Raw genomic sequence first — 20,816 nt, 5'->3', positions numbered from 1 at the left:
GTATAGGTCGGGGTCGAAGAGCCGCTTAATATCCAACAAGAAGTCCTCCCAGCCTCTACCTTCGTTGTTAGACTCCCAAAAACCGAACCACTCTGCTGCAGCATCGTCCAGCAAGAATTCCGTGAGGTAGAGTCTGTCTGCCAAGGGTGTAAAATTGTGATTGTAGTATTTCTGGACCTTCTTAATCCACATATTGACCCCCTCACCACTGAAACGTGGGGGTTTTATCTTCAGTTGAGGCCAAGCCTCGGCATCGAATCCGACCGGTTTGACAAGAGTTGAACGAGGCAGAGACCATCCACGTGATCTTGTCGCTGTCACGGTAGCAGATCCCTCCGGCGGCTTCTTCCCCAAATCCTCGACTGCAATTTGCAATCTGGTCATCTGATCCTCGACGTTCTTGTTGAGGGACGTCTGATGTAGCTCAAAAGATTCATGAGCGAAACAGTTCGCCTTGATTTTCTTCTCGTCAGAGGCGAGCCTGATCGTCATGTTGTACACCATCCGGCCGACCTCGTTCAGAGTGAACTCGGTTGACGGCGGCGGATTTCCAGCCGTGGAGTCGGAACCTGCAGACATCGTTAACAAAGGGGCGGGTGAAGAGAACGTCAAGAAAGCACCAGTTGATAGGTTGTGGGATCCTATCGATCGGTAGAGCACTCGAAAAAGATGAATTCCAGTAGCAATTATCAGCCCTAACGTGAGGCTAGGGTTTAGAGAGCAAGAGATGAGAAAAAGTGTGTTTATTACTTTAATTCTCAATGACTCGATCTATGAGAATTCTATAATTTATAGAATTCCCCCTACTTGATTCGGACTTACGATTCGGGAAAAAATAAAGAAGAAAACCCGAAAAGATTTGACTCTATCTTGAAATAAAATAGTTCTTACGAAACAAGGAAACAAAATAAAAAACAAATCAAAATAATGCTATCTCTAATATCAGACGTAGTCTCGATATTTGGCAGGACGGGGAGCGTTCCTCTGCGGTCGATCCTTCTTGGCTGCTCTAGTCTTCGGCCTGCCCCTCTGAACCGTCTTCGCCGCCTTCTCTCCCTCCGGCAGTTGTGGTTGTAGCTGCATGGGTTCATGCAGCCCTCCTTCCTCATTGCTTACTGTCTCGTTGATCAGGGTCGTATCAATACTCCAGTAGTTTTGTTTTTTGATTTATCGGTTTTGCTAATGATAGTCATAGAATGAATTGACAATTTAAGGAATTAAATTTTATGTTGAGATTTATATTAATTCTAATAGATCAGTAGAACGAGCTTTGAAACTGAATCTCTTTTGAATTCGCCTAATTAGGAATGTGTTAATTGGTTTAAACAAATTCCTAATTATACTCCATGAATTCTAATTGTATGTTTAAGCAATGATAAATTTGTGCTATAGTTGTTTTCCTAAATGGTGAATTCTAATTTCAGCAATTACTATGTTAATTTACATTAATAGATTAGGTTTGAAACTGAATCTCTTTTGGACATTGTATATATTAATTCGGCTAATTAGGAATGACTAGAAGCTTTGTTAGTTGGTTTAAACATAATCTCAACGAATATATAGTTATATTAGTATTTCTAATTGTTGATTTCTTGCATGTGTTTAAGCTTGTTTCCGTATTTCGGGTTAAAATTTAGTGTGTTGTTTTGTGGTAAAGGTTGGAAACAGGATCATCCGGAAGAGGATTCATTTTCGCGTGGAGCACGTCCAACCGTCGAGGTGCCATAAGAGAGGATAAAGAAGAACGACAAGTGGCGAAGGCTCAGGGCAAAATCATCAGCACCAAGAGGCAGCCAGAGGGACCGAAGCCCGGTTTCATGGTTGAGGGTGCTACACTAGAGACTGTCACTCCCATTCCAAACGATGTCGTTAATGATCTCAAGGGTGGCTATGTTTTGTTAGTATTAAACTTGTGTGCTCTTTTTTCTTTAAGACCAATTTTGGCTGGCTTGCGTTTCTCTTAAATTGGGATTTTGATATCTGAATTTTGTTTTTCTTCATATTTATACTTTGTTTTCTTTAAATCATTCATCTTGCTACAAAATACGCTATATTAACAGTCAACAACTATATCATGCATATGTATCTTTTTTATTGATTTTAATGGAAAAAACAAACTCAATATGATTATTACTAACATTAACATATATGTAACATCTCCTATTCGCTGTCCAAGGAATAATACGGGAGGAGATCCTCTGGTGGGCTGAAAATCACAGCATTTGTTGCTGTGGCTAAAACGCAACATATTGTAAATGAAATGCATCACTGCCACCTATCTTTTCCTTTTATATAATAGACTTATTTATATTGGATACCTTTTCATTTAAATATTATAAATATTGTCACGACCGCACTTTGCTAAGGATAGCAAAGCCGGGAAACCGTGACTAGGGGTAGGGAGTAAGAAGAGGGGAACAGAAAGGGGAAAATAATGACTGAATATTCACTTAGAAATAAAGGGGAAAACAACTCAAACAAACTCTTAATCACCAGAACTTGAATGAAAATCTTACTTTTCAATAAATAATTATCAGAGTACAGAAGAACAATCGAGGTTAACTAAAATCTTATTACGCAGCGGAATGAACACGGTCACATGAATGGAGACATGCACCGCCGAGAGCCTCTACTAAAAATAAAAGGAAAATCATAACTCCACTCAGCATTCTCCACTGTCACTGCTCAACCTGCACATTTAGAAATATATGCAGGGCTGAGTATAAAAATACTCAGTGAACACATTGCCGAAAAATACATATATAAAATGAAAATATTGCCATGCCATCACAGTAACACTCGAGGGTTTTCTCTTAAAAGACCCGAGCTTACTAAATTCTTTGTGAGCTAAAGTTCGACTGATCAGTCTAAGTTCGTTCTTTCTTTTGCCATATCTGAACACCAAGTGCCGTGGAGATGGTGCTCTCCCACGGTCACTTACCTTTTTCTCCAGCCGGGGAGGTGGCCACCTCCCACGGCCTCCATAACTTTATTTGTGACCCGTAGAAGGTGGCCACCTTCCACGGCCACTTGTGTACACTAATCCGAGTAGGGACACCACCCTCACTTGGACCCGAATTCGATTCTTACGTTCCAACCAAACAGATAGGCATAAAACAAATCATTTATGGCAAGACAACATTATTTACATAAACAACAAACATAGATTCACATTTTCATATTTTCATCCACATTAGTATGTAGGATAGAAAAGTTCACCTCGTTCATTTACTTCCCTTAACTTGAATTTTTCGCTCCGACCTTAACTTGCAGAGACAATCTTTTTTTGGAAACATCACACTATAGTAGAAAATACTAATCAAACTTCAAGAAATTCTTAAACTTTTATAGGAATGCATGCCTCATAATTAATTCTCTTTCATTATTTCACTTATCTTTAAGGAGTTTCTAAAACTCATATATTATTAGATGTTTCTTGTTCTATTATTTTCGGGCTTCGACCAAATTGATACTCCATACATTGCTATAAATTTTACGCAAAACTATAATAATTCGGATCGCGACTAATTATCTTAGCTTACTTAACTAATTTATTCTTAGGCCCAAAATAATTTAAGTTCGAAATTGGGCCCTTCCATAATTATGTATTGCAGCCCCAAACTTATGAAATTTGGCTTGGATTCAACTTACTTTTCCTAGACCCAAACATTTAAATCATTAGCCCAAATAAAAGAATCCATTACTAATACACTAAATACTTCTCCTTCTCCTTCATTTCTACCAACAAAGAAAAGATCTCCCTCTCCACTCTCTACCTTGTTTCTGCCGCCGCCGCCGCCCAGGTCCAGCGCCGCCTTCCACCGCCGCCTCCGGCGATCTCTCTCTCTCTCTCTCTTCTCACCTCCGTCTCCCTCTCTTTCTTCCCCAATTCCCTCTTCCTCTCTCGGCATCCACTCACGCCGCCGCCGCCCCTCCCCCCTCTCGGATCTGCCACCGCCGTCGCTGTCGCGGTGGCTCGGCGTCGAGGCCCTCCACCTCTCCCTCTCGGATTTCACCGCCGTCACTGTCATGCACCGCCTCAACCTCCGAACTTCCAAAAGGTAGGGATTGATTTATTATTCTTCCCTTTTATTTCATTTTCTAAGGATTTATAATCTTAGATCTGAAAGTTATGCAATTTAACTTGTAAAGGTTGTGAAATCAGTAACTTATCGGGGTGGGGGCTGTCCTTGTCTTTGTCGAGCGTCGCTGCCAGATTCCGGCAGGTTAGGGAGATAAGATTCTTAACTTGTGCTTACTTTGTTTGTCTATTATATGATTTTGGTGAATTGTGAGTATGTGTCTTGCTATTTGGAAGATTCAAAGATGGAATAGGTTGTTAAACTTGTTATAGCAGATTCTACTTCCAATTTATGTATGCATATGCTTGTTCATATATGAAAGAAAGGAAGAAAGGCTTGGGATTTACCTGAGATTTCTCACTGCACCCTCTCCCGACTCTCCTCCAATTCTCATTTCTGTGACAAAAAGGTTTTTGTAAATGTGGTGTAGACTTTGGAATTATATTTGTTGTGATTAAGCAGGAGGTGGAGGAGCAGAATCAAGCAGGAGGTGGATGGTGGATAAATACGTGGCTTGAATGGGAGGAGCGTAATCAAGGAGAAGGAGAAAGAGGCGGAGCGCAGCTGTTGATTTGAAGAGTCTGGTGTTGGATACTTTGGGCTCTTTTAGTGAAATGGGGTTTTTCAAGAGTGGGCTCCAAGCTGAAGCATTTTTTTGTTCTTCTTAATTTGAGCCCAAGATGGCTTTATGTTAAGCCCATTATGCTTTTTTTTTTTTTCTTAGATTCAAACTCTTAATACTTTGATAATTAATACTTTAGGGGTATGCTAATTACTAAACATACATTACAACTCTTATCTCTACATTACAACTCTTATCGATTTATCGTAAACATCACATACTCTTTTGATTGTTAATAAGGAATGAAGATTAAACAAGGAAAAAAAAAAATTCGGATATCCATTTAACGTCTTTTTAAGATCAACTAAAAAGATAGGAAAGATTCGGGATGTTACAAATATTGTACTGTAGTACTTATCATTTAGTTAGATTAATAAATTCAAATACTTACCGATTAGTATCATACTATCAGCTATCATAGTAAATGATTTATTTTTAAGTGTTTAGTTAGATATTAGTATGTTTTTGTAGATAATAATATTAACCAATGGCGTACAGTATATCCTAGAATATGGAGTATTATGAATATAGGAGTAGTAAAATTGGTAAGTATTTTAAGTAAAAAATCTAACTACATTTTAAAATATTTAAATGAAATCTTTTACGTTTATGTTTTTTGTTTTTATTATATATTAGTAGTATGTTTTTGTTAATAATAATATTAAACAAAAACGTAAAGCGTCTGTCCCAAGGAAGATGACTTTATTTTGTGTATTAAATAGAGAGAATAAAATAAAAAAAATAAAAATGTTTTCATTTTTAGCAACGAGTCATCTCGGTTGGAAAAAACCAAAAATAAAGTGAGACATCTTCAGTAAGATGGAAGGAGTATAAGATGATGTGATATTCAGAATTGGTAAGTATTTTAAGTAAAAAATAATACGTATGGATGAAAATTTAATACTACAACATAAATTTTTTTAATTATTATACAAGTAAAAGAAAAAATAAAAATTTGTTGCATTTCAGTCCAGTATGCTGTATGCGATGCATCTAAACCGCAATTTTTATTTGTAAATCTAACTAAATGTTACAATAATTATAAATATTTAAATGAAAAGGTATCCAATATAAATAAGTCTATTATATAAAAGGAAAAGATAAGTGGCAGTGATGCGTTTCATTTGCAATAAGTTGCGTTTTAACCACAGCACCTCATTTTCAGCCCAGCAGAGGATCTCCTCCTGAATAATACACATGAACAAATTACGTGGTAACAATATCTTTATCATTAGATTAAAACTAGTATCACGCCTATGCTATGCACAGATTGATATATTTTTAAAATATTAATTGATAAAATTTAAATGGAAGCCCAATCATGCTTCGATCGAATCTGATACTCTCTTAGATGTCGTCCTTTGAATGTTGATTATGAAGCTTTCCAACTTCTGCAATAAAAATAAAAAGAGAAGACTATTAAATGTTAACAACATACAAGTAGAATATTAAATTAAATTTACTCTAGAAAATTTCGACCATATGTTGTTGTGCAACATTACCACTAACTATGGAAACTAGATAACCAACAAACACTAATCACAAGTTTTATATACTTTTAATTCATTTAAATATCTATTTTAAATAGGTATTTCCCTAAATACCCTCAAAATTCCTCTTATTTCCTAAACACCCCCAAAACTCCCTTTTTATATATTGTATAGATTAGGAAAAGTACTAAATTATAGAATAATAAAAACTAGTACCTCACCCGTAACTAAGATTTCTACTACATCATATTATTATGCATAAAAAATAGTAACTAAAAACCATTGATTAAGATTAGACAATCATAATCAAAATTTTAATTACAAATAAATATCCACTTTTAAAATACTAGTATAATTTATAGACTAAAGTCCATAATTAGTCATCTTTATTTACTCTAAAATACTTTTTCATCCTTTACATTGAGTTTGTTATTTTTTTTTCTCAAACTACATTATTAAGACTTAAAGTCCGACTGATCAGTCTAATTTCTTTTAGAAAATAAAGTATCTAAATATTTGCGTATCAGGATTATGACCACCTTCACCAGCCAAACTTTAGGGAGACCCCTGATCCATTTCCATTTGTGTACACTAGTTCTAGGGTACATTGTCGCATTGGGACTCAAATTTGGTTAATATACATACTTGAGATTACTTAAATAGGAAATTAATTAAGTTGGATCTCAATTAAAACTAAATTTGTAACGTGGGAGAGTTTGATTAAAAATAAACCCAGCACTAGGATAATTTTTAAAGCTGGGCCCAAATTCAATTCACTATAACTTGGCCAAAATTATAAATAAGAATAGGGTGGAATCGGTCCTCACTCCCAATCTCTCTTCTCCGATTGAAACCTAGCTCTCTCTCTCGCCGTATCACTTATTCTCGTCGCTCTTCCCCAATTGAAACCTAGCTTCCTCCGCCGGTGCTTCGGGTGTCTCGTCGCCGTATTATTGATTAACTAAAGCTATGATGGTAAGTATTAGTATATGATATTTCAATTTTGTATGTAGTCTAGTGATGAGTAATTATAATATGTGAATTGTAGATGGGGAATGAAGATAGAATCAGCCACTTGCCTACTGATCTTCTCATATCTATAATCTCTCGACTCACCTTCGTAGAAGCTACTACTACTTCCATACTTTCAACTCGTTGGCGGCATCTCCATCGCTATGTCACTCGTTTCAGTTTACCAATATATTTACCTAGGGTTTATACGAACGATTGGTACTATGCATTTACTGTCACACGGGTCTTGCGTTTACACAGAGGTGGTCGGATAAAAGAGTTCAGGTCGTGCATGTCTAGATGTTTCAAGTATTATATTGATGAATGGTTTGAGTTTGCCCTATCTAAGAAAGCTGAAATAATTCATTTACGTGGTAACCCGTATATTGATTACGAGGCTCTGTTTCTTAGACTTCGAAATAAGAATAATGGATTTGAATGCCTTAAAGATTTGTGTCTACTTGACCCTACAATGACCGATCAAGACTTGAAGCTTTTGTTATCCAATTGCATTGCTCTTGAATCCTTGGAACTTAAGTATGCTTTCGGGTTGGAAAATGTCTCAATTGTTGGTCACACTAAACTGAAGCATTTGAACCTGACGTACTTGAAAGCTCACTCCTTTGTGATTCGCGATACTATTAGCCTCGTTTCTTTGACACTGCGTATCTTGATCGATGGACGCTCTGTGCAACTTAGTAATACTCCCAAGCTTACCCAACTCTATCTTGAAGCATTTTTTCCTCTAAAATTGCTTGATGAGCTCTTTACTGGAATGCCAGCTTGTATACGCGACCAACTCCAAATAATGCACATCACCGCTAAAGTTAGAACTGAATGTGAGGTAATAATTTATCTTCAATTATTTTATGTTCTTATGTGTGTGTGTGAGTGTATATATATGTGTCCGTAAAATATTCGTGTTTGTGATTTTAATTTGTAGATGTACCACATGTATCAGAAGTCATGGGTTGATCTTGTAAATGTAAAACATCTAGAGTTGACCTTTGTTGCAGTGAAGTTTAGTCTCGGCCCGTATTTTTTGTGCAATTTCTTTCGTTTGGTTCGTTTGGTTGAAGCATGTAGTTCATTGGACAAACTTGTGATAAAGGTATGCATTAATTTGGGTGTATGATATATGTTGATGAATCAGTCATTGCATCAATTGACTCATGTTTATAATTTGTCTACAGCTTCCGATTTTACCGCCCTCACATGATGAATGCACGTTGGAAACATATATTGGACCAAGATGCGAGTTGTCGCCAAAGTATTTGGAAATCTCACGATATTCTGGTGCTCCGTCACACAATTGGCTTTAACTTTGTACCTAATTGATAATGCTAGTAGATCTCTTCAAAAAGTGTCTGTGGTGGCTCAAGATGAAGAGGCATTAGCTCGTGCACGCCATGATTTTCAACGTATTGCGTTTGTTAGTTTTTCAGTTATGTAACCGTTTATACCTTCCTTTAAATTTATGTGTCGTTGTTGCCTTGCTATTGAGTGTAAATATTTATAACCACGCCTTATTTTTCCTTTTCTAATCAAGTTAATTCAATTGAAACCAATAGGAAACGTGGTATAGTCGAAAGAAGAACGGTACATAGCAAGTTGAGATTAGGGTTAATGAAGATGGCGTACAAACACTAAAACTCTTGATGGAAAAAGCTATTCCTTTTTGTCCTCCATTAATTTTCTTAATTTTTTATTTTGATCCGTCCCTTATTAATTATTCCATTTTATTTTTATTGTATCTGGCAGTGGACATCGCCAATGTTGTCAAAGCATAATGGCGGTTAATGGATTATGGAGAAGATAAAAGTGAGCGAAAAAATTTAATAAAATGTAAGTCATATTTTTATATATTAATTAATAAAATATAATAAGGGTCGATTAATGGATTATGGAGTCCAATTATTAAAAATACTAAAGGTGAATAATATAGTTTTCTTTATTCGAACGAAAAAGGAAATACGAAGTACTCCCTCTGTCCCATAAAAGTTGAGTCAAAACTTTTGGGCACGGAAGTTAAGTATTTATATTAAATAAATAAGAGAGATGAAAAGAGTAGGAAAGATAAGAGAGAATAAAGCAAATGATGGAATAAAAAAAGAGTAATTAGATGTTTTGTCTTTTCTTAGAAAAAGAAATGACTCAACTTTATTGGGACGGACTAAAAAGGAATACGACTCAACTTTTTTGGGACGGAGAAAGTATGAAATAATTATTTGAAGATTGAAGAAGTATATAATGCAGCCCCGCCATAATTTTTTTCTACGGTGAAAAACGTGCTTTTCTTCCTCGGCCTCAGGTAAAAGCACGTTTTTCACCCCTTTCTTCTTCAGAAAATCCATTCCGGCAACGAACACTGCTGTTGCCGGAAACAACCCCCACTCCAGCTCTGCCTTGTCGAAATTGCAACTGTGGAAATCCCGATCCGCCCCAAAACATGTCGTTCATCTTAACCTCCTCCACTGAGCCTGCTTCCGCCTCCAGCTTTGTCCTCGCCTCGCTGCCAAAATACGGGTGGATCGGTATAATCCCTTTGATCGAAACCTTGGTATAATTTTCTCCAACGAATTTTATTGCGATGTTGCCACCGGCGAGGAAAACACGGGATAGGTCGGCGATTAGGGGCATTTTAAGTTGGATTTAATTAAGATGTTTTTAAATTTTTTTGATTAATATGTGATCTGGAATTTGTTGAAAGAGGTTTTGATGAGGGGAGATTAAAGTTTGTTGTGGTTATGGTTAAAACTTAAAAGTAGTTAATCATAGGTTGGATGCCGTTAATGCATTTGGATTGTGGGAGAGAAAAATGGAGAGAGGGTAAAATAATGTAAGTTGTGCGTTAAAATGCTAACTTTTCTTAAGTTGCTAACTTGTTAACCCGTCAATGCAGTGTATTAAAAATGTCAATACGATCACATTAAAATGTCAATTCATATTTGTGTTGACATTTTTATAAACTGCGTTAGACATTTAAATATCAATGTCAACATAATTTGTTAAAATATCAACTTCAATTTATGTTGACATTTCAGTATCATCGTGTTGACATTTTTAATACATTGCATTGACAGGTTAGCAAGTTAGCAACGGATCACACCTAAGTTCGTAAGTGTATTTATTTAGTTATATGGATTAGTATTTTTTAATATTGATATTTTTCTAATAACTTGGGAGTTGGGACGATGAATTTCTTGATATATTTAAACTTCTAATAATATGAAGATAAATAATTAAATAAAATAATGTCAAACTAATGAAAAAACTAGAATCTGGATAGATATTATGGCTGCGTATTTTGGGTTTTATTTTAATTGTTGATTAAGATTTAAGAAGATGATGATATTAAATATAAAAAGAAACACTTTTGAAAATCTAAAATAGTCTAGTACTCTAGAAAATAAAAGTATAAAGATGTACAACGTGCTTTTGCTCAAATAAATAAAAGTGGCATGAACGATGTGTGTGATCAAATGACATGAATGTGTTTGACATTGTGATAGTGTTGTCGAATATTCTTTAATTTTAAATATTTAATTATACTTTACTATTCGCAATGGGAAAATATAAATGTACATGATTGTACATGTACATAATATCTTTAAATTTTTATATTTATGTGAATTTAATTAAAAGTTAATTTTGTTATTTATTGTATTATAGTATGTAGCAATAAGAAATAAGAGAGATATAAATTTTATGTTGAATCATAACATGATTTTGAGCTTGATTTGAATTAATTTTACAATATTTAGTAAGAAAATATTGTTTTGCTTAAGTATACAAATATTTTAGTAAAAATTTAAATTTTTTTCCGAAGTGTTGCAAAATGATTAGTATAAAATTTATTTTAAATCAATTAATGTTTATAAAACGATTTTCAATGTAAAGTGTTAAAAAAAGTTCGATTATGTAGTAGAATTATGTAAGTTTATCACTAACCATAGTCATAATTTTTATTTGTATAAAATTTCATATATATAAAATAATTAAATATAAAATAACTAAAAAGGGTCTTACCCGTAAAATCCCAAAATAGTACTGTACTTACCAATGATCAAAGTGATATAGAAATAGTACTGTTTTTTTTTTTGTGTGTAATATTATTATTTCAGTTACATATATTATATCACGCCAATTCCATATGGTAATTTGCATAATTAATACTATAATAATTTCCATAAAATCAGGATGTTTCCATTTTGTGTTGTTAATTTGTTAAGTTTGTGTTTAATTGATGTGCCATAATAGTTAACCCTAATCTCCGCTCGGACTTGGAAATACTATAAATCTATTCTAAAAGGAAATCAAATCGACTCTCAATCTTTAACATAAATATTAATAACAGAAATGATATATAAAGACTCGCTATGAACAATCTGTTTGAGATATTATTGCATCTTCATGTTCGATCCCTCTTGAAATTCATAGGTCCACAAATCGTGGTATTACATCATTAATTCTCCACACTATTGTGCTCACAAATGGGCGCTTTTTTTTGTAGTGTCGGCTGTTGCTTATATTTGATGCAGCTGGATATCTATGTTCTATTTTGAAGGATGAAGAAAATATAAATGGGCTATCACTTCCAACTTTACAATATTTTACACTCCCTAAAAATCTTTGGATTTCGGCCTCAAAATAGTAATTTACTCTAACACCACATCCCTTCCTATGTATAATTATATATACGGCAACAATCTTGACTAAATAAAGATTTCGTCATTGAAATATATGAGTATCAATTAATTTTCCAACTTTACAATATTTTACTCCCTAAAATTATACTACCAATTTTTATAATATCACAGACCCTATCAATAATTGGAAAGAGCGGTCGAAATATGGAAAGAATAGACTCTCAATAATTGATTGCATATATAGAGAAAAAAGTATATGGAAATCAAGATTAGAGATAAAAAAAAAAAAAAAATCGAAATATGAAAAGAGCAATAACCCTAACCCTAATCACCGCCGTTAATAGATATATAATTCTAATATATATATACATTGCATAATTCCAACAATTTCATAGAAACACACAGCTATGAATATCGATGTGGTGTTTGAGATACTCTTGCATCTTCCTGTTCGATCCCTCTTGAGATTCATAGGTGTCCACAAATCGTGGTATTACATCATTAATTCTCCACAGTTTAGAAAATTGCACACCCTGCGCCGTAACAACAACAAAGATGAGGAGGTATATCTATGCTTTACTCCTTATTTCATTACTGGTCGTACACAAGTATCACTAAATCTCCTAGATAATGGGAAGTTATTGATGTGGTATTACTTTCAGCATAATGACGAAGGGTCAAAAGATGTATCTGTATCTAGGGCGGTTAAGGGTCTAGTCTGCATGAGTTCTCGTTATGCGTTAGACATTACAATATGCAATCCTTTTCTTGGTCAATTAAGGACTCTACCACTTTCTTCTTATGCTACTACTCACTCCCGGTATATTTATGATCATCATGTGGGACTGGGTTTCCACGAAGATTATAAAGTGGTATGGTTGCATCCGTGCTGGGAGCACAGTTGTTTACATGTCAATCTATATTCGGCAAGGACGAATTCTTGGAGGGAATTGAATTGTGATCAAGATTTGATCATCGAGAAACCCATAAAGTCGGTGTGCAAGAATGGATCCTTTGCACACTGGGAAGGGCGAAACAGAAGCGGTGAGAAGATTATATTAAGCTTTGATATGAAGAATGAAGTGTTTCGAACAATTACAATATCACGACTGGGTGACCATGTGCTTGATAATTACTTTTGGTTACATAAGGTTTTAGTTATTCTTGCAAAGGATGAGTGCTCTTTTGTTATCCTTGTTGTGGACAAATATAAGTTGAATGTTTATGAGTCGAGCGGTGAAGGAAGTGAGCTTATTTGGAATAATGTGAATAATGTGGACCTATATTCTTTTTGGAAGTGCGATTTTCGGGGGAGTGATGAGATTCCTTTTTGGAGGAATGATAATTGTGTGATTATCAGAGGTCGTACATCAAGAGAAGTGCTTTTGTATGATTACCGTGCTCGGAAATTCATCAGACAGTTCATGATGCTTGGGAGCTTGGCCACTGGTGATGATATCATTGAGTATGAAGGAAGCTTGATTTCTCCTTAGAAGTAGTATTAGTGATTTCTCCTTATATATTTTGTACTATTTTCTTTCTAATATGAGAATTTTTGTTTCCATCTACCAAAAAGTGATCCAATTAGTGTTTATAAAGATTAATTTGTGCTTAATGAAATAGAACTGCAAATCTGTTGAATAGGTTGATCATGGTTTTTTGGGTTTGATAATCTGCTCCAAAAGTAGCTGTTTGATCAACAAAACAAAATTGCAAATTCTAAAAAACACATTTTTTCAAAGGGCCATGAATGAATAAAATTATTGTGAAAATAAAAATAATCGGCGTGGCTAAAATATAGGCCAAAGTTAACCCTATTTAATTCATCGCCGCCAGTTACATGTATGTTAGATGTTCACACTAGAAAATAAAAATCAATCATCTAATCCAAAAAGGAATGAAATCGACTCTTAACAGAAATATAATAACAGAATTATACACTATAATAGACTCTTTCTCACAATTTCATTGAATTATACAATATTGAGAAACACAGATATGAACAACGATGTGTTGTTGGAGATACTCTTGCGTCTTCATGTACAATCCCTCTTCAGAGTTAGAGCTGTTTGCAAATTATGGTGTTACATCATTGATTCTCCACACTTTATTAAACTGCACACGTTGCGACGTAACGACAACAAAGATGAGAAGGTATATCTACGGTTTACTTTCGAAATCGATGATAGTCATACACTTGTTAGGAAGAAAGTATCAATAAATTTGCTAGACAACGGGAGGCCGTCATTAAAGTCGCATGACTTTCTTCCTCCGCCTACGGACCTAAGAGTGTCCGGGGCGGTTAAGGGTTTAGTCTGCCTAAGTTCTCCTCTAGGTACGTTAGACATTGCAATATGCAATCCTTTTCTAGGTCAATTTAAGATTTTACCACTTTATGCTTACTTTTTTAGTCACTACCATAACACTCATGGACGGTTGTTATGTTGTGACTACTTTGTGGGGCTGGGTTTCGACGAAGATTACAAAGTGGTGCAGCTGTTGCAGTGCTCCAAGCACTGTAGTTTGCACGCCAATATGTATTCGGCAAGGACCAATTCTTGGAGTGAATTGGATATTGATCGAGATTTGTTCATCGTCCAAACCATAAAATCGTTGTCCAAGAATGGGTCCTTTGCGCATTGGAAAGGTTTCACAAGGGAACGCGATAAGGAGATTATACTGAGCTTTGACATGAAGAATGAAGTGTTTCGAACAATTCCAATATCACTAATGGGTGATGAAGTACTTGACAACTCATTTAAGGAGTCTGCGATACTTGCGAAGGGTGACTACTCTTTTGTTATCCTCGTTGTAGATAGATGGAAGTTGAAGGTTTATGAGTCGAGCGGTGATGGAAGTGAGCTTATTTGGAATAATGTCAATAATGTGAATCTATATTCTTTTTGGTGGCTCGATATTGAGAGGAGTGATGATATTCCAATTTGGGGGAATGATGATTGTGTGGTTCTAAGAGGTCATAGAGAGGGTGAAGTGATTTTGTATGATTACCGTGCTCGGAAGTTCATCAGACGTTTCAAGATGGGTTGTATCTCGGTCTCTGATGAAGATATCATTGAGTATGTAGGAAGTTTAATTTCACTTTTGAAGCAGTTTTAGACTTTTAGTGATTGAAGGATATCAATCTTGCAATTATCTTCTTGTATATTTTGTAGTAATAGTATTTGGAATTTATATCACTAATCCTATTCTTCTCTATCTAATATGATTATTTTTGTTTCCATCTACCAATATGTGATATTCTTAGCATGAGGATCTTTCCACATAACATGACATAGTGTCGTTTCTGAGGGAATAAATTTGATTTCTCTTTCTAAAATGAGATAGGAAGTTCAGAAAAAATCTTTGTTGCTACATAATACTAATCAAATAGTGTATCTAGGTCGATAACTTCGCAGCCAATCTTCACCTTTTTCATCGTAATCCATCTTAGTAAACGTTTGCTGTGGAAATTGCATCGCACTAGCATAAGCCGAAGCTCCGCGCCAAGCATCAAGAATCGGATCCGATGATCTTGCAATCTTTATAGGCGTACCACTAGGCCGGATCATCCGAATTCCACCCTCCAACCGCTCTCTCATCCCCGGGAACAGACAGCTTCCGCCCATCAGTAAAATCGACTCCGTCATTCTATCTTCCACGTCTCTGCCTTTTGATGGCAACCTCCTTAGAGAGACTCCCACCATCTCATCCATCCCGGCCTGATCAATGCCGATCAAATTTGGATTGAAGAGGATTTCTGGGCACCGGAATCTTTCTACTCCGAGTATGATCTGGAAGTCTTCTTTGGTTAAAGGGCGAAAGCGAGGAGCCTCTGCAGACGAGGACCCGGGCTCAGGTTTGAAAAAGGTCGGGTCGATTTCCTGCACAGGAAGTCATATCTAAGATGTGTATACTAGGATCGGAGGGGAGTAGGCGACTCACCTGTAGCCTAGAAGAGAGGCGAGTTAACTCTGCTTCATCTGGATCTGGCTTATCATCGTCATCATCATCGTTGTCCCGACTCATCAGCTTGTAGAGCTGCCAATCTTCATCTTTTGCACCAAAAGTATCCTCTCCCTTGCCTCGGTCAAAGGCTGCTGTGGTCAAGAGGCGCATTCTTTCTCTCTGAGACGAATTTAGCCTCTCCCCGCGGCCAACGCCTCCTGACCCATTCTCATTCCCATTGGTCTGTCCACCATTTGTCTTAAACCTCTTTCTCTGCTCCACTTTCTCAGAAAGATCCCGGTGCTTTGCTCGCAACTCTTCCAAATATAGCTCTGGATTTTCTCTATATTAAACAGAGGAAGAGTTCAGGAAAAGATCAACCAGAAAATCAGAATCATGTTGGAGCACTCAAAAACATACAGTCGTCTTTCTTCCTCTAGTTTCTTTTGTCTCTCTCTTTCCATTTCCTCCTCGAGCTGTTTCTGTTTCTTCTGTTGCCTTGCATCAGATGTAGATTTGATAAACACTTGTTTTCTCTTTTGCTTGATCTGTCAACAGAGGCATTTCAAAGGTGAGACAGAGAAACCAAAAGAACATACAGAAATGGTTGAGATAGGGCTGCTAATATGCAATTCAAAATTCTTCACCAAAATAGACGAGAGAGACGGAAAGAGAATTGATGCAACGATAAAAACAGAACACATTTAGTAACAACAGAAACAAAGAACCTGCTCTGGCGTAAGCATCTCATCAGGTATACTAATGAGATTGTATCTATCGACAGAGGAAGAATCCGATTTCTCCACGCTTTCAACAGGTTCTCCCTTTGCTTTCCGTAAAGATTGTGTAGCCTTCGACAGGGCAGATTCAACTTCTTGTTGTGAAGTATGCACAGTCTTTGCAAGTATTGAAGGAATATCATGCTCTGATGCATTCCTGAGTCTCTGTAGCAGAATATCCAAGTCTCTTATTTCATTTTCAAGATCGTTTATCCTATTAAACCTCTTAGCTTCAGCCATCTCCCTTAATCGTTGACCTTGCTTCTCTTTCAAAGCTGCCTTTCTAGCAACTTCTTCCTCAGACGGAGCCTCTTCTATTGGTGCGGGAGTCCAAGGAAGCTGCCAACACCTAGTCTTTTCTTCCGCTTCCTTGTCCCCTTTCTAAAATCAAAGTAAACGATTATTTCCATGTTCTCGCTGAATGTTCATGAATGTGATTGCATGGCATCATTGCTGAAAGTAGTTTACCTGAAACAAGTGAACTTCAGACGCATAGTCCTTTGCAATATAACAATGTTCCATTTTGAGGTCTTCAGCCTTCTCCCATGTAAGATGAGACCTAGTTTACGATTTCGACGAAAACAAGAATCGTTAGACTTTATATTTTGTCTTTTCATGGGAATAGACTAATAGAGTTAACGCCGCTTACATATGATGAGGATATTTGAGGGAAAGAAGTTGCTTTAGGTAATCGGTGATGTGATATCCGCCAACATTAGTCCGGCAGCATGCTTCATAGACAGGTTCTCCATTCAAAAACTAAAATTGGATAACAATTCAAGAAATTAGTAGTCAATTGCTGGCTTTCCAGAGACTTCAAAGGCTGGATCACAACAACATACAGGCTACTCGCTATTGTAACATACCGGGATAACATGACTTGTATTAAATCCAGAGCAGATAGCTAGTCCATCGCCACTACAAATGCCAAGCTGTTGATTGTACTTATAGCTGAATGCTGCATCGACCCCAAACGCTGCAATCATGTAAAATCTTTTACAGGGTGATCCAGTGTGATTCACAAGAACATAAGCTCAGGGCAAAAAACAATTTTTTAAGAAACTCGAGCAATATATCCAGCTGGAGGATTTCTATTGTTATTTTGACTATTAAAAGTAAAACCACCAATACAGATAGGCATCTTCTCATGAGGAACAACTTTACCTACAGACGGCACTCCATAAGTCTCAAAAAGAAGTTCTGCCATTTTACTCCGGGATTGTACTGGATTGCACAAGCATTCCGTTATCAAGACTGGATGGTTGATCTGTTCATCCAGGATATAGAAAGAAATATCAAAGCAACGATTAATAAGATGAAAATTGGACTTTTGAAAGATGTGAAAATCTAATTGGCAGCATAAAATGAAAAAGTAAGGTGGTATACAAAAGGTCATTGTCGAAGAAAATAACACAAAGCAATATGTTTCTAATCCATTAAAGTGGATATGGTGTATATTAGTGCCCAGGAAAGCATCACCCAGCATGTCAGCTCAGCAGTTACAGTTAGGACATTAAGTTTGTTATGTTGTTAAGGTTTCTTTTCAATGATATTATTAGGTGGATATTTAGCTCTCAATTCAAAAGTCAATTAGATATAGCTAACTCCCAAATTTCTTCGGTACATTTGATGTAGTGAACATTAGATATAAAACAGTATCAGAATCTAATCTATACAGCATGTGAAATACGAAATGAAAAAAAAATCAAGAGGTAGACCTGGGTTAATTATAATCAACACATTAAATGGTGTCATGGCTATGAGCAAAGTGAAAAAACACAGTATAAATTTATTCCCCAAAAACTTCTAAAACGAAAGATAAGGTTCCACCATTCAATTAGCAGAGTTCATAAACAAAAAAACTAAGGAAAGACGGAAAGTTCTAAGCATAATTGTGAGTGAGAAATCTGGTGGCAATGGGCCATCTATGAGGGGCTTTCACAAATAGTCTCGGGCCTAGGGAGATTTAACAAAACATTATGTGAAAGGCCAAAGATATAAGTGGATATATGTACCTGTGATTCATCTGCCCCCAACCGATCGAAGCCGAAGTCGAGAATCTAAATCAGCATAAAAAAATATGAGAACTATATCTCATAAAACCATATTGGACTACAAAGGAGACTCATAAGCAATGTCTATTTATAGGAGCGGTGCTATTATAAATATAGGTGAAGACATGGGAGTCCATAGTAAAGAAATTTCAATTTAATGATACACAAAAACAAATGAAATATCCTAGCATCACACTGAAGGAATGAAACTCAATGATCTGTTTCCAACAACAAAATCTGACTTTGTTTCTCCTAATGTTAGCTACATAAGCTAGGAGTAGTTCAAATTGATTACCTCTTGAGGAAAAGTTCTTTAATAAAATTACTCATATTATTACTAATTCATGGAATCAGGTCCTACTAAAATGTTGCATATCTCCAGTTAAATGCTACTGTAACAGTTTTACCTCTGAAAGATTTTAAAAAATTAAATTATAAGAAGATGCATTTAGTATGCAGCTTCAACATGGCAATGAAACTAAACAAAAATAGGAATGCCTGACTGGTAGATGATAAACTTTGCAAATCTGTCTGCTGTGATTATGTCAAGTATTATGTAAAAAGCTTGCCATAACTGAACTTAATTTAAGCTATATAACGTATATGCTTCAACTGATAGAGGGAATCAAATGACATTTTTTTTACAAAAGAAGAAGCAGTAAATACATATTTTGGTGGGTGCATTTGAGACTCCAATATATTAAAACACGAGCAACTCCAAAATTAAAGCATTTCTTAGGTGTATCTTATCAACTATCATGGAAAATCAACCAACACAAATTCACTAATACACAAGAGGCACCATGCTGAAATGGTGTAGAAAAATAAATGTCCAAATCGTTTCCCTTTTTTTCCTCGTTATGGGGAGGAGACAACATATTACTACAAATAATCCGCAAAGATACAAGCGCAGCAAGTGACTGGTAAATCAAAAATAAGTGAAACAGCCTTACATATTCCATTATCTCAAATTGATAAACAACGTTGCTGTCAAAAGCCGAGCGAGGTCCTGACCTTGTGCAGTCAAAATATTTCAGTAAAGCGGGATCATGGTCCCCGACAACTGTTATAGTTTCACCTGCACCCAAAGAAAAAAAATAAGAACTCATCTCCCAACCCTCGACTGTTGAGTAACAAGACACAAGTAAACAGTAGCTTTTACTATTCGGATAGGTCTTTCGAGTTTTTCCTGAATCACAAATACATTAGCTTCACATTCTTTTCTTTTTTCGTAATCAATGAGTGCATTCTAATTCTAATCCTATCAACTTATGGGAAACATTATAGAACTAAAAACTCAAACAGATAATGTGGCCATTTCAGGTGTTAATTCCAGAATCAGAAGCTCAGAAAATTATAACGAAAAAGAGGCCATGTTTCTACCAATTTCAAATTGCAGAGCAGAAAATTAATGATCTCAGCCCCAATTAAAATCAAAACAATGGAGCATAAAAGCAGAAGCACTATAAGCAACGCTCTCTGAATTTACCAGTAATCTTATGGCGCGGTCTCTGAATAATGTTTCGGAAAATAACGCGAGGCTCGCTCTCTCCCGCCCATCTGCAACAGGAGCCACAATCGTTAGTCATGAATTTTGCATACACGAGCAAAAAGGCTATTTTTTCACTAGATAAGAGCAGAAATAGGGTTTAATTTGGGGGTTACCCAATGCGGAAATAGGAGCCGCCATTGTCGATGACGATTGGGTGGTTTGGAGGGAAGCTCCTGTAGTCCGACTGCCGCTGAATCTTCGATATGAATGGCATTTTCGTTACCTCCTTCTCTCTAGCCAGAGGAGAGAGAAATCCGTCTAGTCGTCTTCTATTTTCGTCTGCAAATTTCTGGAGCTGCGAGGAGTGAGCGAACCGGCGGTCCGATTTCAGCCGGTCTGGTTTTCATTTTAATTTTGGCATTTTCTAAATCTTTATTGTATTTTCAATATAATTAATATTTTTCTTTATTCTGCATTTTGCGCATAAGGATAACGCGGAAACAAAGATGGACGTCGGGCGGATGTCCGAGCCCATTCGACGGGCAAATGGGACGGGCGTGTCCTACCATTTCATTCGGCGGACGTCCGGTCGGACTTCCGCAACATCCGCCGTTGGAGATGCTCTAAATGATTTATAGGCATACGTCCTTTAATTGATCGTTAAAATATGTAAGTGACTAGTAATTTTTGTT

At 36.1% G+C, this 20,816-nt stretch overlaps 4 protein-coding genes and 2 long non-coding RNA genes across 9 annotated transcripts; 4 read left to right on the top strand and 2 right to left on the bottom strand.

Moving 5' to 3' along the window:
- Positions 1-2,499: 2,499 nt before the first annotated feature.
- On the bottom strand, positions 2,500-4,545 carry LOC148931415 (uncharacterized). Its single transcript, XR_016135319.1, has 3 exons — positions 4,430-4,545; positions 3,220-3,300; positions 2,500-2,690 (listed from the first exon to the last, which is right to left on the bottom strand). It is a non-coding gene; the product is annotated as an uncharacterized LOC148931415 (long non-coding RNA).
- Positions 3,711-4,874, top strand: LOC125224200 (uncharacterized). The gene is made up of 3 exons (XR_016135318.1): positions 3,711-4,061; positions 4,153-4,226; positions 4,545-4,874. It is a non-coding gene; the product is annotated as an uncharacterized LOC125224200 (long non-coding RNA).
- A 2,395-nt stretch (positions 4,875-7,269) lies between these two features.
- Positions 7,270-8,646, top strand: LOC125199668 (uncharacterized). 4 transcript variants are annotated; one of them, XM_089063483.1, is made up of 4 exons: positions 7,271-7,903; positions 7,988-8,049; positions 8,149-8,316; positions 8,399-8,646. In XM_089063483.1, the coding sequence occupies exons 1-4, from the start codon at positions 7,498-7,500 to the stop codon at positions 8,525-8,527; spliced, it is 765 nt and encodes a 254-aa protein (XP_088919609.1). In that variant the 5' UTR covers positions 7,271-7,497; the 3' UTR covers positions 8,528-8,646. The 4 variants fall into 4 exon arrangements, 2 of the variants coding, with proteins under 2 accessions (XP_088919608.1, XP_088919609.1); XR_007172636.2 differs by having other exon boundaries at positions 7,301-7,903; positions 8,222-8,316; XM_089063482.1 differs by having other exon boundaries at positions 7,270-8,049.
- A 3,615-nt stretch (positions 8,647-12,261) lies between these two features.
- LOC125224208 (putative F-box/kelch-repeat protein At1g12870) lies at positions 12,262-13,347 on the top strand. The gene has a single exon (XM_048127571.1). It carries the CDS (start codon positions 12,262-12,264, stop codon positions 13,345-13,347), a length of 1,086 nt encoding a protein of 361 aa, XP_047983528.1.
- Positions 13,348-13,852: 505 nt separating this feature from the next.
- On the top strand, positions 13,853-14,971 carry LOC125224180 (F-box/kelch-repeat protein At3g06240-like). Its single transcript, XM_048127543.1, has one exon. The coding sequence runs from the start codon at positions 13,853-13,855 to the stop codon at positions 14,969-14,971; it is 1,119 nt and encodes a 372-aa protein (XP_047983500.1).
- Positions 14,972-15,155: 184 nt separating this feature from the next.
- On the bottom strand, positions 15,156-20,488 carry ARP5 (actin-related protein 5). The gene is made up of 12 exons (XM_048106001.2): positions 20,298-20,488; positions 20,122-20,192; positions 19,586-19,710; positions 18,594-18,638; positions 17,743-17,845; positions 17,445-17,554; positions 17,228-17,337; positions 17,047-17,137; positions 16,528-16,959; positions 16,220-16,347; positions 15,797-16,142; positions 15,156-15,735 (listed from the first exon to the last, which is right to left on the bottom strand). The coding sequence occupies exons 1-12, from the start codon at positions 20,396-20,398 to the stop codon at positions 15,238-15,240; spliced, it is 2,160 nt and encodes a 719-aa protein (XP_047961958.1). The 5' UTR covers positions 20,399-20,488; the 3' UTR covers positions 15,156-15,237.
- Positions 20,489-20,816: the final 328 nt, after the last annotated feature.

Source organism: Salvia hispanica, chromosome 2 (assembly GCF_029641045.1).
Source record: "Salvia hispanica isolate PSC_SH4W2 chromosome 2, Shi_PSC_v1, whole genome shotgun sequence".
NCBI classification, from domain to species: Eukaryota; Viridiplantae; Streptophyta; class Magnoliopsida; order Lamiales; family Lamiaceae; genus Salvia; species Salvia hispanica.
The sequence above is the reverse complement of the archived record's forward strand: the minus strand, read 5'-3'. Positions and strand labels throughout refer to the sequence as shown.